At 44.7% G+C, this 17772-nt stretch overlaps 1 protein-coding gene across 3 annotated transcripts in view; it reads right to left on the bottom strand.

The window, feature by feature from the left end:
- Positions 1–14926, bottom strand: part of LOC308131174 (collagen alpha-3(VI) chain-like) — an 83838-nt gene extending 68912 nt beyond the window's left edge. Inside the window, exons 1-6 of one of the 3 annotated variants that reach the window (XM_080497791.1) lie at positions 14562–14926; positions 7149–7256; positions 3924–4520; positions 2268–2861; positions 732–1355; positions 58–642 (exon numbers count right to left, since the gene is read on the bottom strand). In XM_080497791.1, coding sequence (XP_080353917.1) covers positions 58–642; positions 732–1355; positions 2268–2861; positions 3924–4520; positions 7149–7233 — 2485 coding nt within the window. In that variant the 5' untranslated portion in view covers positions 7234–7256; positions 14562–14926. Of the gene's footprint in view, positions 1–57; positions 643–731; positions 1356–2267; positions 2862–3923; positions 4521–6079; positions 7061–7148; positions 7257–14561 lie in introns of those variants that run through there. The other 2 variants (XM_080497792.1, XM_080497790.1) reach the window with 2 other exon arrangements.
- Between the last annotated feature and the right edge of the window lie 2846 nt (positions 14927–17772).

Raw genomic sequence — 17772 nt, 5'->3', positions numbered from 1 at the left:
ATGCTGATAAAGCACCAATCAACAAAAGGGGGTTGTTTTGGGTGGTTTTTTTCCTACCTTGTTGCAGAACGAGGGTGAGCTGGTTCGCCGGGAGGCTCACATAGTTATTGATCCTCTGGGGGATGGTGCCGAGTTCACTGAATTCCCTCACAGTGAAGGCGAACGAAGGGTTGTGTGAGATGGCTGCGATCTGCTTGGGGTCTGCATCCTTGACGCCGACGCCAAACGGCACGATCCCCCCCGTCTTCAGGGCAACAGCGGGCTCGTTGACACTATCCGTGGACCTCCCTCCCGTCAGGAGGATCAGGAACTGGGGGACGTTCTGTGTCGCCCGGCTGCCGTAGCTCTCAGACAAGATGGTGTCTCTCATGTAGTTCAGAGCGGCGCCGGTGTTCAAACTCCGCCCGCCAGCCAGCGCCATTCCGTTGACTGCTCTCAGAACTTCGTCTTTGGTTTTGTACGTGTTCAGATAGAAGCTTGGGGTTGGCTGCTCGCTATGCTGAACCACTGAAACTCTCACTTTGTCACCGCTGATGTCAAGCGGCTCAAGTACTTTGATGATAAAATCCCGGATGTAGTTGAAATCAGTACGAACGCTGTCTCTGCCGTCAATGAGGAAGGCAACGTCCCTTTCCTCTCCAGCTGAGGGAAGAAGAAGAAGAACCAAATTAACACGGACCCTTTTTATTCATACATTAACTTAAAAGTGTGCGAAAAGAGACAAAACGAACTTGTTTCATCTGGCAACGTTGTCACGTCCGTATCACCGACCACTGTTATCAACTTGGGCATGATGGCTTCAGCCAGCGCCGGCACATCAGAGAATCGTCCCTCATTGTACGCCAAATCCGGGACGAAGGCGACCGTCTTCAGTTGGTTTTCATCTGCTTGTCCGGAGCTGACCGTGAACGTCAAAACGCCGCCCAGGGCCAGTTTATCAGCGACAGATTTAACCTCGTCTTGCGGAGGGCCGCCGGTGATCAGAACCAGCACCTGCTGAACCCCGCTCCTCCTCCGAGACCCGGTTGACTGTTTAAACATGTTGTTCAGGGCGTAGTTCATTGCAGCTCCTGTGTTCAAAACTGAACCTCCAGTCAGCCTGAGTTGAGAGATTTTATTCACGATGTCCTGCCTGTTGTTGTGGGTGTTCAGGTAAAACTCAATTTTTGGTCGTTCGGCAAACTGCATCAGACCAATCTGGACCCTGTCGGGGCGTATGTCCAGCTGGTTGACTACGTTGATCATAAAGTCTCTCACGTAAGGGAAGTTAGTGCTGCCAATGTAGGTTGAGCCGTCCACGAGGAAGACAATGTCTCGGACCACTTTTTGAGTCTGCACCGTGGTTATCTCCACCACTGCAAGAGAAAAAGCATTAGAAACAGATGATTACTACTTGTGTTTGACATACCGTATTTTCTGCCCTATAAGGCACCGGATTATAAGGCACACCTACATTGATTGACATAATTTACAACTTTGTTCATATATAAGGCACACCGCATTATAAGGCGCATGGAATAGACCAGTGGTCATAACCTTTATAGCTCAAAGCCATTAGGTTACATTTTCCACTGATTCTAACACCCAGAGAGGTGCACACGCTTTATTTTGATAGTCCTACCTGCAGCCTATGCCAGGAGGACACTACACACAAAACCTTCTTCACTGCTGGTTGACAACTTACAACTACCGCTAATAAACTAAACTACATGAACTAAGCAACAAAAACACAACACAACACAATTATTACCGACACCACAAACCAAATAGAACCCCCAATAATTGCATTTAAAACACCACAAACAGAAACTCCCATAATTCATTGCAGCTATCGGCTGCACTGAGGAGCTCAGGATGCAAGGCATGATGGGAATTCATGTTTTGTGTTGTTGGAGGTTATTGTGGGTTGTTGTTGGGCTTGGTGTTGTGTTGATTGTGTTTATGTGTTTTTGTTCCCCAGTTTAGGGAGTCATTATTTCATCTAGTTTATTTTGGTTTGTTAGAATGTTGGTGTGCAACCATGAGTGATGAAGGTGTTGTGTGGAGTGTCGTCCGCTCTGAAGATCCAGTTGTCAAAATAAAAGCTTCTGGTTGTTCAGCTGTCAAATAGCAGTCTGGAGTAGAGCAATTCTTCCATATATAAGGCGCACTGGCAGCTTTTGAGAAAATTAGAGGTATTTAGGTGCCTTATAGTGGGGAAAATACGGTATTCATATTCACCGTAGGTTTTGAGGCAACTATTAAAACATTTGCTTCGCAAACCTCACCTGGCTCAGTGGGCACTTCAGTCACAACCACGCCGGCGAGAGTCGAGAGCGCATCGGCGATCTCCCTTGGGTTTCGAAACAGCGTCCGGAAGTCTCGGGTCATGTACACCAGGGAGTCGGTGAAGGCGATCTGCTTCAGCTCCTGCTCGTCGGCGGCCCTCGAGCCTGCGGCCAGAGTCAACACGCCCATTTGCCGCAGGTCGCGGACCGGCCCGTCCACACTGTCGCTGGACCTCTTGCTGGTCACCAGCAGAATGAGCTGGGGGACCCCCTGCTGGATACGGCTGCCCCTGTCGGGCCGTAGCATGTTCGCCCGCACAAACTCCAACGCCGCGCCGATGTTTATCGTCGGTCCTGCCCTTGGTTTGATGGCGCCCAAAGCAGCAATCAGTGACTCCTTGGTTGCGTGGGTGTTGAGGTCCATCTCGAGTCTCGGAGAAGTGCTGAACTGGACAATGCCAACTTGAACGGCATCTGTGCCAATGATTCTTCTCTCGACAAACCGCTTGATGAATTCGCGTAAAGCGTTGATGGCTGCTGAGCCAATCGTGCTGTCAATGAGGAAAATGATGTCCCGTTTTCCAGTTACCAAAACTGAAAACAAGAAGAACCATAAATTAGTAAATGAAACAGTGACTGAAGAACTCATAACATCTAAGTTATATATAAACTTGATTACTTCTCACTAATCCTTAAATGAGCAAGGACCGTAATACAAAATTTTACTTTGGAACAATCAATTTGAAGAAGGAACTTTTACATGGAGTCTTTATTTGGTTTTATGTCACGATATTTTGGAGTGATGGTGAGTGAGTGAGCCAAACCAGTTATGCAATTCTATGCCTTTTTTTTTCAGGAGTACAGGTCATTGTTCAAACGCACTATATCATCTGAACCTGATAAAGAGTTCATTAAGAACTTAAGAATGGTTCGGTTTAGCTCTGACCTTGTTTTAAATTTCTAATCTGCCAAAATGCAAATAAAGCTTCTTTTTTTTTTTTGCACACGGAAAGTCATGTTGGAGAGTTTAAGAAGTACCATTTCAATTTTTTGAAATTAAATGTGTTACTGCCACTTCAATACGGACAACTAATATATCAAATGACTATATTGAGAAGATTGGTATCTTATTATGCAAACTGTACAATGTCTATAAAGGTATCAACACCTATGTTTATTTTATTTATTTGTAGGAAAAAAAAGTTTCTCAAAATCATTAGAATTTTCAGGTGATAATTTACTAAATAACGAAATTAATGTGCAGTCAATCTAAAAAAGCAAACATTTAAAAAAAACAACTTTACAGCTAAAACCTTCATGGCACTTGCTTGTCCATTGAGCACGGTGGTGGCAGTATCATGTCCCGAGGCTGCCTCTTGACTCATAAAGGTGAAGTTATTCAAGAAACCTAAAGGGATTCATTCATACTGTCTATTGAAAAAGATTCATAGCTCTTTATCACAAAATGGAATTTATGTTGCCCGATTTTAATCAATAGTGAAAAATGGTAACTATGTAGTGGGTATGAATACATTTCATAGGTAATGTTATTAATTGTACTCATTCTTTTTCAATAAAGTCATGACAACTGCTACTTTGTGGGTCCCCATCCATAACCGAAATGCCCCCGCCAACATTTACAGAGATGTTACATACCTTCTGTGAACTCATTCTGAACTATAATGGTGCGCTGGACCACCCCGAAAATGTACGGGAGCAGCTGGTCCCCCGTGTCTGTCACTGAGCTCAAATCGGTGGCCGGGAACACAAAACTTCTATCTGTAGCGATCGCTTCGAGATCTGCCGTGGCAGTGTCGCCAATCGCCACGGCGAACGTGATAACGCCGGCCCTCTTGAGAGCCCGGTCCCCGACACCGGTGTCGTCGGTGGACGGCCCGGCGCCGACAATCACCACCATCTGGGGTACACCCTCCTCTGCCCTGCCCCCAGCTGATTCGCTCAAAAGCCTCTCGGCCACTTCCTCCAAGGCAGCGCCCAGGTTAGACTCATCGCCCCCCGAGTAGGTCAGGCCCTTCACGGCATCCAGGACCGATGATTTGCTGTAATAGCTATTTAGATAGAACTTTATCTCGGGTATGGCGCTGTACGTGGCCAAGCCCACCCGAATGGCGTCCCTGCCCACATCGAGGCGCTCTATGATTCTCAGAGCCAAATCGCGCACAAGGGGGAAGTTTGCCGGTCCCACGTTCTGTGATCCATCAATTAAGAGTACTAGGTCTGCTGATTCTTGCGCTTTGAGGAGAGAGAGAGAGAGAGAGAGAGAGAGACAAAACAAAAACAAAATGGAACTTGTGAAAGCGTTAACCACGTGAGACAAAGACAGAGGCTGTAGTCACAGAACTCGTGCCGGCATATCATTGCACGTGTCGAGTAACATTCAGTGAACAAATCAACAACAACATTGAAAAACACATCATACTGCATGTAGGCTGAACCAAGGAGATTTCCTCAGGATTTCCCAAAGTGTTGTTCTTAATTTGCCTTGGAGGCTGGTTGCTGGGGTAACGCCTATCTTGTGGAGTCCCAGACATGCTGTACAACCCCCGTCGGTGGACATTTACCTGTACCACAATTAAACCTGACATAAATTTGATTGTTGAAGAAAAAAATAGTCACAACAAATGGAGTATAAAGGGGTTGTTGTTGCCAATTGCTACTTGAAACCGTGGTGTCAAATCTTGGATCTGGAAGAGTCCGTCATGCATGTTTAGGGGTGGCCCCTCTTCTCGATTACTCTAGAGAGCCCGATGACAAGCCGCTCCTTATTTCCAATGCAATGAAGCAATGGAAAACACGAGGAGCGACGACCATCCAGGACAAAGGTTCAACACACAGCGTGTTTCTGATGACCTAGCATAACGTTGCCGTTGCCTTACGGAAAACCAAATCACGGAAGAACAATTTAGCTGTCGACTCGACGTCAAACTCGTCTTGACTTTGGGTCCCTCGTGTTATCTCCTGTGTGTTCAGCCATCCCATGCAGACTCTTGTTACAGACCTCAGATGAAGTGACCAGTCATGACCCTGAGGACCATCCGCGATGCCTGCACAGGTACGAAATACTGAAACATCCCACATCACATGAGGGGATCAGGACTACGTATGTTTTCATGTTTTTTTGGTTGAACAGGATCTAATTTGTTCTTCTTGGAACTTGAACTCCGGCTCCTTATAGTTTATCTATATGAAGCCATTCTCAGGTACTTGTGCAGGTCAGGGATGGGTCCAAGCAGGTTTATCACTGTTTTAAATTCACAACATTGTACATATTTACCACATATAGACACCGTGACTGATAAAGACAAACAGACATGTGCAGGACACATAAGCAGTGGTGCATTGTTAGCTATTGTTAAAAGCCTTATCCACCGATTTTCCAGTGTGACGTCCCAAAGAGGAATGAAACCCAGAGATGATCCAATTTTCCAGAAGAGATGTTATCAATCAGACGTGTCATGAGATTAGTTGTGTTCATCCTAAAGTCAAAGAGTCTTTGTCTGAGACTGTTGTGTCCGTTTGCACCGACCGAAACAAGCTCCACACCCGACACTGAGATGCAACAGAGTGTCAATCGCATGCAACACTAATGTGTGACGCTCAAAGGCTTTAAAGCCGTAATCAAAGTGGGAAGAAAACACAAGTGATGTTAATTTTGCAAGTCGGCGGGGAAAGGTTACTGAGGTTAAGATCGTACACTTGATTGTGTTAATATTGAAGTCCAGTCGCAGCGGCTCCTCGCTGCACAACGTAGCCGTATTAGTATGGTAGTCACGCTGGTCCCATTTCGTTACCTGTCCCTCCTCCAGCCACCGGGGCCTCATTGGCCACGGGGCCCTCTTGTGACCGGGTCACCGCGCCGCAAAGCCCCACTACCAAATCTTGGATTATGTCCCGCAAGCTCAGGAACGTGTCTACACTGAAAACGTGAGCGCCGTGCGGTCGGCTAGCCATCTCCCTGAGCTCAGAGTCCACCGCGTCCTGGACGCCGACGGCAAACATCTCCACGCCCGCCATCCGCAGCACCCGGGCCGGCTCCGCCACGTCGTCCTGCGAGCGCCCGTCCGTCAGCACCACCAGGACCTGGGCCGCCCCCTCGGCGGCGCGGCTGCCCGACGCGGCGGTCAGGTGCGTGCGCAGCAGGAACTCCAGGCCCAGGCCGGTGCGGGTGCCGCCGCCGCGGTACGACATGGCCTCGACGTGCGCCAGGACCCCGCCGGCGGTCGGGTGGCCGTTGAGGCGGAACTCGGTCTGCGGCCTGTCACTGTATTGCACGAGGGCGAACTTAAAGCGCCCGCCGCCCACCTGCTGCAGCGACCGTATCAAGGTGTACAGAAACCGTCTGACATGTTCAAAGTTCTCCTTTCCCATACTCCGGGACGAATCCACTAGAAAGTACATGTCGGCATCCAGCCCTTGTGCACAGTCTTGGAGCGAGTGGACAGTGTTTGGGGGGACAGAAGTGAAGACGGGTGAAAAGATGCTGGGTGCAAAATACCGACAACATAGTTCACCAAAAAAATAACCCCCCCAAAAAACTGAACCGTTTAGCTAATTTCATGTCAGAAAAATGAGGCACTGGCTTTTAGTCATTTTTTTTCCCCCCACAATAAAATTGATAATCATTAATAGGCTAAAAACAGTACTAGTAAATTGATCTAGGATGCCAATTACCAACAATCATACTGTAATATATTCCAAATTAAACATTATCCCCTTGTGTTTTTTTAGCAGAAAACCACACGTTCACAAATTTGCGCATCGTTTTTGACTTTATAATCACTACAGGTCCGTACAGAACGGAAAACCGAAGTGGTACGATCCCCTGCAAAAGGTCTTGGCACGTAATTTAGCTGAACTCACCATCTTGTGCGTCGAGGTTCGGAAGGAGTCCTGCGCACAGGACTGCCACGAGGGCGCACAGCGGGAGCGCCCGATGCCTCTTCATCTTCACAAGCGCAAAGAGGGCACCTGTTAAAAAAATGAGACACAATGAGATTAGCTTCCGTCGGGGCTGGAAGCTGGTTTCCGTGCGTTACAAGAGGTTTTTAAAGACTTTATCTGGTTCAAAACGGCTGTAAATTACACGTCAAGTTACTGGAACGTCCTCTTATCTTGACATTTATGCAACGCCATTGAGCAATGTTCCATTTTAAACATTTACCCTGATGACAGTGCATTTTATGTACGTGCTTGTGAAGGCTGACTGTCAGCATTAGCAGAAGAGGGGCAAGGTGAGCTGGGGCAGCAAAGTAATGATCGGAACCACCTGTTAAAACAAGCCGCCAATATACATCCGTATTTAACGCTGCTTGGCAGGAACTGGATTTTCCAGCTCACAGAGTGATGTGTTCTTCAGCTGCACTGCAGGACCTTTATGTGTTTTTTTGTTTTTTTATTTCCTGCTCAGATTTTCCTCCAAATGATGTCATAAAAAGACGTGTCGCTCCTGATTCAGACACTTCAGCTGGTGTGACGAACGCAGCGAGGAGGAAACGCTCTTCAAATGGAGCTCTTCGCTCAGCAGAGGCATAAAATGTTCCTGGTTTAAATGTGGCCTTTCAAAAAGAGCAGACGCACACACCGACAACTGACGTGACTCATTCCCAAGTGCACATTCCTGAAAGTTAACCATCGCAGCTGTGTCATGAATCCAAACCAAAAAAAAAAAAAAATTGCAAAAAAAACCTCTTTGAAAACAAAGAGCATTTTTCATTCTGTGGGAGATGAAACTCATCAGAAAGCTGCAGACAAAAGCTCACATACGAGACATATTCATTTTGTGTCAATGATGATAATCTAATTACTGATTACTAGTTGTTAGTCCTTTAAAAAAAAAAAAATCTTTAATTTTTCTGATTACTTGCTTTCAAAAGTAACCATGTTAGAGTACAAGTAACTTTTAAGTTACTTTCAGCAGCTGCACTGCTCTGAAAAAAGGGGCGGGGCTTCCTGCCAACCTATCTTTTAACTCAGGAAACTTACAAAAGTAGTGTAACACCTCTGCAGGCGTGTTCTTGTTGCAATTATATGGTTTGTTCGTTCCTGTTATTTTTTGTCCCCTGAACGCACCGTGAGAGCGAGCTGGTCTGTGATTGGCTAAGAGTGGGGAAAAGGGGGCGGGTCAGGTGAGGCTGCAGATTTATATATACCTGTTGAACCAGTACTGACCCCTTTTACGGTTCATACTGTTTATTTATTATTTATTTCTGATCAAAACTTACAATAACGTATCAAAAAAAAAGGAACATTTGAATAACTTTTGTCCAGAATTCCAGAAAAGTACCAAATTCTTTCAAAAGTTTGGATGTGTCAGGCTTTCCTCTTGAGGAATTGGAAGCGCTAAAGGTTAAAGAGTTCCTCTCAAATAAACACAATCTTAAAAAAAATAAATAAAAATCTATCAGTGATCCCTGGTGGAAAACTCTGACAGCATTCGGAATTAATTGTAAGTTGCTCTTATTTTTGGTGGAAATATGAAACGTCTGATCTGCAATGTGTTTCCTATAATAGATTTTCTTCAGTGACAACAGGAGCTTCCATGTCCAAACAGCCTTCCAGCCAGGATGCTCCTTTTCTTTCTCTTTTTTTTTGCAGCATTGCCAAACTATAATTTTGTTTAGTGTGACTTGTCCACATCAATTTATTTGTAGTTAAACTGTTGGTGCTGAAAGCAAAATATGAGCAAGTCTAAGATTTTTTGTAGATTTTTGAGGCTTCCCTTTGGTATTCAAATCAACTTTTCTATCACATTTGACTGTATAGTCTGGGGGGAAAAACCCTCTTTTTACTCTTTCTCACTAAAAACAATACACGTGAATCACGTCTAAAGTAAATTAACCCTTTGGGGCCTGAAGCATTTTGTGCCGTTTTTCACTACAATTGATTTTTTCCTTTATATCTCAGATATAAAATCCTTAAACCTTGACTTTTTTTGGTGTCATTTTGTTCAGGACAACCTCATTAATGCATTTCTGAAGTATTTTCATCACTTTGGCATACTGTATTAAAACAGTGGATCTAAAAACACCATAAAATTACAAATTCGGGTGGTAAAAACAGATTTATTGACTACAAAAGTCACAGACATGGTTAACGAATCATTTTGTTTACTTGTAAAGTAAATCTAAACTATAATTAACTAAAATTTATCAAAACAGGACTGAAAAAACAGTTCTATACAGATATTTACAGGGAAATAGAAGCACTGCCACAGGCGTTTTTGTAAAACTATTTACAAAAGGTCACACATATTTTTCCTCATATCTCCGCTTTTATTTGGGCGATCAACGTCATTTAAGAACGAGCTTGTAGTTTTATATCTGCACTTTCGACACGGATTGAAACACTGGACCAGACGACGCTGTGCTGTGACGCTACTGCCTTTTCAAACGGTCATGTGACGAGGACGCACTGGTGAGTCCACAGGCCCCAGAGGTTTAAGCCAATTAATGCCAGAAGAAAACCTTTCTGATGTGTAAATATAGAAATAATGCAGCAAAAAAAAGACATTTACAGGTCAGGTTTTCCTGCATTAAGAGGTTTTTTGCTTTTTTGAAGCAACAGGTTGGACAAAGTCGCTGCGGCAAGACTGAACGTCTTTATGATTAAATCTGTAAATTACATAAAGACACAGGATGCACAGGTCTTAGAAACAAAAGCAGATAATGCAAAGTTATTCCCTTCAAGCGTCGCCAGTCGTGCATGCCGATCTTATTAAATCTGCACGGTTGGAAAATGCCGTCCTCGCGGCGCCGTAATGAATCACAAACACACGGCGGGTGCGTTTGAGATGTGCAGCCGCCGAGTCGCCGCGGCGTGCGACGTTTACACGATCCACGTTTGACGTGCTCGGCACAAGCAAGACCCCCGACTCTGTTTGCGTGTCGCCGAAGGTCGACGACGCAAAGGTGGGAGGAGGTCTGACGGGGAGGCCGGCGCTCCGCCGGGCCCACTCACACATGTTTGCGCTCTCCTCCCTGCTAATGGGATTCCAGGTCAGTGTGAAACCGACGTGTCAACGCCACGGAGGAAAACACAGGAGACCTCCTGTCTTCTCTCATGCGGGCAGAAAAACTATGGCAACCCGGGGGAATTATATCGGAGGTTAAGTCACTTAAAGTCCCAGTGAAATGTAAAACACTACTTTGCAAAAGACAATAGTTGTGGTTCTACTTGTAAGGTTCCTCCGACTCTGCCCCTCCACTGTTGTCGCATAATAAAGTTATTTGAATTTTGAATCTCCAGCCGACGAAGTCGGGGGAATCCTTCTCCTTCGTGGGCCATTGTGGGCGGAGCCTATGTGTGACGTCAAGAGTTGTGCAGATCTCGATGTGTTGTGTTTATATCGGCTTGTTTCCTCTTAAATATCCAAGTTTTTACAGTGTTTTCAAGTTATAGTCGGCGTTTTATGAGCCTTGATGAAAGATTGAGCCTGGAAGAGACCAGAGAGGAGGAAAGGAGCACGGGTGGCGGGAGCCGCTAGCGGGAGCAGCTCACGGGAGCCGCTAGCCGCTGGAGCCGCTAGCGGCTAGCAGGAGCCGCTAGCTCGGGCGGCTAATAGACGATCAAGTAATACCTGGACTCATCTTCGGTGATTCCGCGCAGTCGGAAAAACTCTGATCCTCCATCATGTAAACACAACTTGGGCGTGTGCACAACTCGTGATGTCACACTATTATTGTCAGAAGCTCCGCCCAGCAGAGGAAATAGCGCCGTTTCTCGGCTATTTTCTCGCAGATTGCCGTGTTTTAACATTTTACCTCCAGCCAGTTAGCAGGAAAATGTTCTAGAAGAGACACCAGAGTGTTTTGGAGGTGGAACCTTCATTTCACTGGGACTTTAAAACTGCACTTGAGAATTGAAGCCCTGGTGGAACACTGACTTCTTCTTCTGGCTTCTTATCGCCTCGTGTTTTTCTACGGAAAATGAGACGACTGAGATGTTTGAAGAACGGCTCAGGTTTGTTCCTCCACCTCGGCTCCTGAATGCTGCACACTGTCGACCCGTCCAGTGTTTTCTTGAGGCCTGTGGCCTCCGGAGCCTTTTTTGTTTTTCCAGCTTAAAGTTTCCCCTCTATGGAATTAATGATAATAACAAAAAAAAAAAGGCACAATTACTTGATTAAAATGCCCATTTTATTGCAAATCCGAGTGTTCGACTGCTGTTCTTCGCTCAGTCTGACTGATGTGAGAACAGCTCCTTGTTGCCTCTGGATCCCAACAGTCGTTAAGAATAATAAATAAATAATAAAATCCAGCATAAAGTTGGTTGGAGTTCAAATATGACAAAAAAAAAACTGAATAATTGTGCACCTTTAAACTCATTGAACAAGTCAGGCATGCAGAAGCTTAGTTCTTTCTTTTTCTTTTTTTTTTAAGGGGGGGTGTTTACATAGTTTCGTGTTGGCCGCTAGGTGTCACTAAAGTCCCTCAAATTCCAAACAATTAACTCTGACAAATTAATAATTTACACGAGTCACACTCATTGATCACCTGTGATTGAGATTCACTGAAAACTTAACAATACTTTAGTTTCACACGTCTTCTAATGAATAAACAGTCCATGACGGTAGATAAAATAATCAAGCAGAGGAGAATTCTTACTTTTTTTCCAGTTTGTCATGAATAAAATTTCTCCTTCAACGTTTAAAATCTTTTTTTCTCTTGTTGGTTTATTTAATTTATTATAGGAAGTTTGTCTAATTGACTCAAGACAGACAGGACGGGTTTGGTGGTGGACCTCACACACACACACATTTAACAGCTGAGACCACACACACACTCACACACACACACACACACACACACACCATGGAAGGAAGAGGAAACTTATCAGCGTTACTCTGAGAGGGAGGAGTACTTTCCCAGGTCAACTGAGAGGAACTGCACTCAACTCTTAAATATGCCAGGGCCAATATGTGTTTCTGCTGCACCCTAGTGGCCAAACATCGTCACTGCAATCCCAGTGGGTTGGGGGGGGGGGAAGAAAAAAAAAAAAAGAAAAGAAAAGAAAATCCATTAGTGAGCGTTTTACTGAACACATTTGGACTGAAAGGCAGCTTGAGTCACTCATTTGGCCAGAAACTGCCCGTAAAGTTGTCGGCTGCAGTTTTATCACAAGTGATATGACAGCCGCTAAAACTCACGGGAGGATTCTCTTGGCACATGTTGTTCATTATTCATGCGTTGGCTGCGTGAAGACGGGAGACCTCATCAGTGCCAGTTTACATAAAGCAACTGGAATTCCTTCCACGATATCATGCATTACATTGGAAACATGTTCATGTTCGACTCCAAATCAGCAGCTGCATTTACCCAACACGTCTGGATTCCAGCACAAAACACACACTTTTCCAACACTGCTGAGAAAAGTTAAGGCCGTTAAGGCCGCCTCGGCGCGATTCAACGGGATGAGACTCGTTTTGACGACATGTGAAGGTTTGAGCAGTGGAGTGGCAGGAGGGGTGTGACATGTGTGGGGCAGATGAGAGCTGGACCGATGATAAAAGTGGAATGAGGCAGAGACTGGGCAGATGCTGTCCCACAGCTGGAGCGTGTTAGGGAGGCCGTCTGACACCTGGCAGCACGTCCCATCAGCCCTTTCTGCCGGTAACCAGGAGAGAAGTGCACACGATTGTCCCGATTCACTATCTTACACTGATTTATTTGATTGTTGAGTTAGTTCTGGAACGAGCAGACTGCGGAGACCTCGGCGGAATCTCGTCCAGCTTTGTTCCAAGACATCTGCGCTGCATCACGGGGGGGGGAGAAGAAAAGCTCACGGGAGACGGAATTACCATGAAACACCCGAATGCTGATTTACAACGGATATCTGAAAATCCTTGGGTAAGTCTGGCCCGAGAGCCGCCGGCAGCTCAGATCGCCGCCGTGGCCGCGCTCGTACATCCCGCCGAGATCCTTCCCAGTGTGCAGCCGACCCCCCCCCCCCGACCCCCCCGACCCCTCCCCCCCCCCCCCCCCCCCCCGCCTGCTCTTCCAATGCAAAAACCCAACACGGCCGTACGTGGAAGCCGGCGGCTCGCGACGACACTCTCCAGGCCAAGTTTCAACACCGTTTCCACGGCGACGTGGGAAATAAAGCTCCGTTTGCAGGATCCCTCCACGTGCACACGGATTCCTGGGGAAGGTTCCCGGCTCACACCTGGTCACGCTGAACCGCCGCCGCCGTCGCCGCCCACTCCTTTTGTCCACCCGGCCAATCGCCTGCCTGCTCCCCGGCTCTGGCCAGGAGGGTGGAAAACACTTTCTTGACACTTTTCCCACCCCTGTACTGGGATCGGGGAGGGTGTGGCTTTTTTCTTCTCTTTTTGCTGCAGCAGCAGTGGAAACATCGATCAATCTACTCTTCATCAGAGGGCGTGGAGATTATTAAAACTATGAAGAAATTCTTCAGTTTAACATGATTTTTTGGGTGTTAAATGGTTTTAGCAGCTCTTTTTTTATGCAGTCTTTAAAAAAAAGAACTTTTCTAAGTGCAGGTTCACATCCTCAACACATTTATTTTTTCCATCAATCTGCTCTTCATCAGCTCACATGACGGTGTGGAGATTATTATAATAAAAAATAAGAAATTCTTCATTTTAGCATGATTTTTTGGTGTTAAATGGTTTTAGCAGCTCTTTTTTAATGCAATCTTTAAAAAAAAGAACTTTTCTAAGTGCAGGTTCACATCCTCAACACTTTTTTATCTATCAATCTGCTCTTCATCAGCTCACATGAGGGTGTGGAGATTCTTTTTTTTAAAAAAGAAGAAATTCTTCATTTTAACAAGATTTTTTTGGGTGTTAAATGGTTTTAGCAGGTCTTTTTTAATGCAATCTTTAAAAAAAAGAACTTTTCTAAGTGCAGGTTCACAGCCTCAACACTTTTTTTTTTTTAACTCAACACTGATGAATCCCACTGAAGAATGCGAGCCGGCCGGAGGTGGAGGTGGAGGTGGAGGTGGAGGAGCTCGCCCTCCTCCTGCTCGCTGCAGAACAGCATAGCTGCGGTTTCCTCTTTCACCCCAGCAGCGCCTCACCTCCTGCCCTCGCCGCGCCGCCGGCCGCTAAAGTACAGGCTTCGGTCACGTCTGCTTCAATGCATGCTGCACGAGATTTACGAGAAGCTCTGCAGGAAACCCCCCCCCCGTGTTTTGTGCACTCTACAGACATATAAATATATATATATACATGCAGTCAACACAGAGTGCAGCTGAGGTCACGTTCTGCAGCGGTGGAAGTGGCGACGTGAAGACAAGCGTGGGGAAACTCACCGTGAGCTGCACCGGCCGTCCTCCTCTGGATTTGGTTGTCGAAGAAAACGTTGGGTCGGTTATGTGAAATGACAGCAAGCTGTTGGACTTTTGGTCATTATCCTTTGGGGTTGAATTCTCTCTCGCCCCCCCCCCTCACCACCTCGGCCTCCTCTACTCTCTCCACCGGCTTTTTCCAGCACAAGCAGTGAGATAAGGCCACTGATAGGAGACGTCCGGAGACGGGGATCTTGCAGGGGAAATGGGCGAGACAGACAGACAGACAGACAGAGAGAGCGAGAGAGGGAGAGGAAAAGAAAGAGAGAGAGAGAGAGAAAGAGAGAGAGACAGGCACCCTCCCGGTCTTGAGCCAGAGGAGCTGTGGTGCCGCGTTCAAGCCTGGGATGGGACAAACTTCCAAACTCCTGGAGTTCTGCCACCGCTCTCTTCCTCCTCCCACTCTCTCAGAAGAAAGAGAGGAGAGAGAGAGAGGAGGAGGGAGGAGGAGGAGGGAGGAGGGGGGGGTAGAAAAGGAGTAAATGAAAACCAGACACATGGCCCTGTTTGGTCTGGACGTGAGCAGTGGGGAGGATGATGTCAGAAATATGAAGTGGGCTTTTCCCCCCTTTACCTTTCCCTACGTTTCGCCCTTGTTCCTCTGCCGGGCCTTTCTGTCACAACTCCTGTTTCATCAGTTCCCATGGAACGTCTTGATTCTTTTTCTGTTCTTGCAGCTTTTCATTCGTTCATTAGTCTGTGAATGGCAACCACATTTTAAGTTAGGTACTCCTCTTCATCGCAAAAAGCAACAAAAAAAAGAAGAAAAGTCCATTAACCTGAAGCATTCTGTGCCGTTTTTCACTACAATTGATTTTTTCCTTTATATCTCAGATATAAAATCCTTAAACTGCCTTTTTTTGGTGTCATTTTGTTCAGGACAACCTCATAAATGCAGCTCTGAAGTATAGTTTTCAGTTTGGCATTACTGTATTAACACAGTGGGTCTAAAAACACCATAAAACTACAAATTCGGTTGGAAAAGCATTAGATTTATTGATGATAAAATTCCTAGACTTTCTCAACGAATCACTTAGTTTACTTGTGAAGTAAATCTAAACTATAATTCACTAAAATGTATCAAAACAGGACTGAACAAACAGTTCTATACAGATATTTACAGTGAAACAAGCACTGCCTCAGGCATTTTTTGTAAAACTATTTACAAAAGGTCTATTCTTCATCGCAAAAAGCAACAAAAAAAGAAGAAAAGTCCATTAAAACACTTGATTTATAAACAAACTGGAACATCTAAGCTTCCATCATGAGTATAAATGTGTGTCTTCAGCTGCAGACCTGCAGTCTTTTCACAAATCGAAAGACAAAAACCACAAACTTTTTTTTTTTTTCCATTATGGCCCACATGGAAAGAACCTATATAAACATACTGTATATGTTTTAATATAGGTTTTTAATATGTGTGACATATATAAAAGTGGCCGTTTTCCTATATTATATGTGTACACATATACGTGCATACAGGTACATATATGCACGTAGATATGTGTGCATATATGCACACATATCTACGTATTTGTTCGGAAGAACACATATTTGTTCTTCTTGCATAATTGTTTTTTAGTTAGTTCTTAGTTATTGCCTTGATAATGTATGACAGTTGCCAAAGTGAGATATATAGGCTATATATATATATATATATGTGTGGAAATAAAGAAGCAGTACAGGAGACCTATATGGCCTGTATATTCACATACATGCACCTCAATTTTGCCTATATGTGGCATATATACGCATGTATGCAAGCATATAAACTGCTTATAGGTTTCATATATGCGCATATATCCTCATATAGGTTCTTTCCATGTGGGTGGTGGAGAAACGAAACCGTGACGCTGGACAATGCTGCAGTGTAAAAGAAGAATAAAGACTTCGGTGGTTCGTATTGCGAGAGTTGGAATGAACAAATGTTTGGAAGCTCGTCTGATTAAAGGTTTTTCCCTGAATTCCAGCCGGAGCAGTGAGTGAAACGCTGTTGAGTCACATTCGACATCGCCGAGGGAAAGAAGATGTAATTATCTCCAAGACGTCCACATGCTTCGGTAGTTTCAACTTTATTTGAAATGAGGATTTTCTCTTTTTTTTTTGTGCGTCGCAAACATCTGGTGACGCCGGATGTTGTGTTCCTCCGTGATTCCTCTGCTCTGCTGCAGCTTTCAGCACCTCAGAAGGAAATATGTCAACACTTTTTTCTCTCTCTCCCACAGCTGACTTTGCAAGTAAAAAAAATTAAAAAGTAAAAAAAATTAATTTGCGGGATCTCGCAGAAAAAAATATTTTCTTAAAAAAAAAAATCCTTTAACCTAGTAGCTGAGTAATATAAATGAGTTAAATGCTGACTCACCAATTTTTTTTAAACCCTTTAAAATCAAGGGGACTTCACGACCCCCCCCAAATGCATCTTTGGCGCCCCCTGTGGTGGCTGGGCTGCTTGGGAACCGCTGATGTCGGCAGAATACTTTCCTGGCGTTGTCGCCGGGGGAAATGTCGAAACTCATTTTGTTTTCGGTGGTTCAAAAGGATTAAAAACGTATATAAGTTTAGCTTTGACACTTATAATCAGTCAGAAATCATCTATAGTGCGAATACAGTTGATTTGAATTAAATGTTCTCAGTTCCCTGAAGGTTTCACTGAATTACAATAAATATAAATCGTTGTGTGTTTCAGCAGTGTTTCTGTTCAAGGTGATGATTTAGACATTTAAATGAAGGAATGTTTAAATACTTTTGTTACCACGATCACATTTACACACGTATTTACAAAGATTTTTTTTTTTTCAGCTCTGTGTTTTAAGAAAATCTAATTATTCACACCAGATCTTTAAAAAAAAAAAAACGTTTTACACAAACCAGTATAAAAGAAAAACTTATTAAGGACTGCAATGAGCATGCCAGACCTCTAGGTGGCAGTGTCAAACACAATCCCACTCAACTCCATAGTAAGATAAGACTGAACAAGACAAACAGAAACAAAAAGAAATATAAAAAAAAAAAACATGTACGAGGGGTTTTCATTGACTTTACGTTCTTTAACAAAATTATATGACTTCATTCTATTTTTCTTCTTAAAACACCGTAACCCATCACTTCCTGTTCCTTCAACAATAATGGCACCGTTGAGGAGAAGCAGAGCTCCTCCTCAATGTGGCGTTAGTGT

Source organism: Blennius ocellaris (assembly GCF_963422515.1).
Source record: "Blennius ocellaris genome assembly, chromosome: 6".
Lineage (NCBI taxonomy): Eukaryota > Metazoa > Chordata > Actinopteri > Blenniiformes > Blenniidae > Blennius > Blennius ocellaris.
This window is presented reverse-complemented; position numbering and strand designations above follow the sequence as displayed.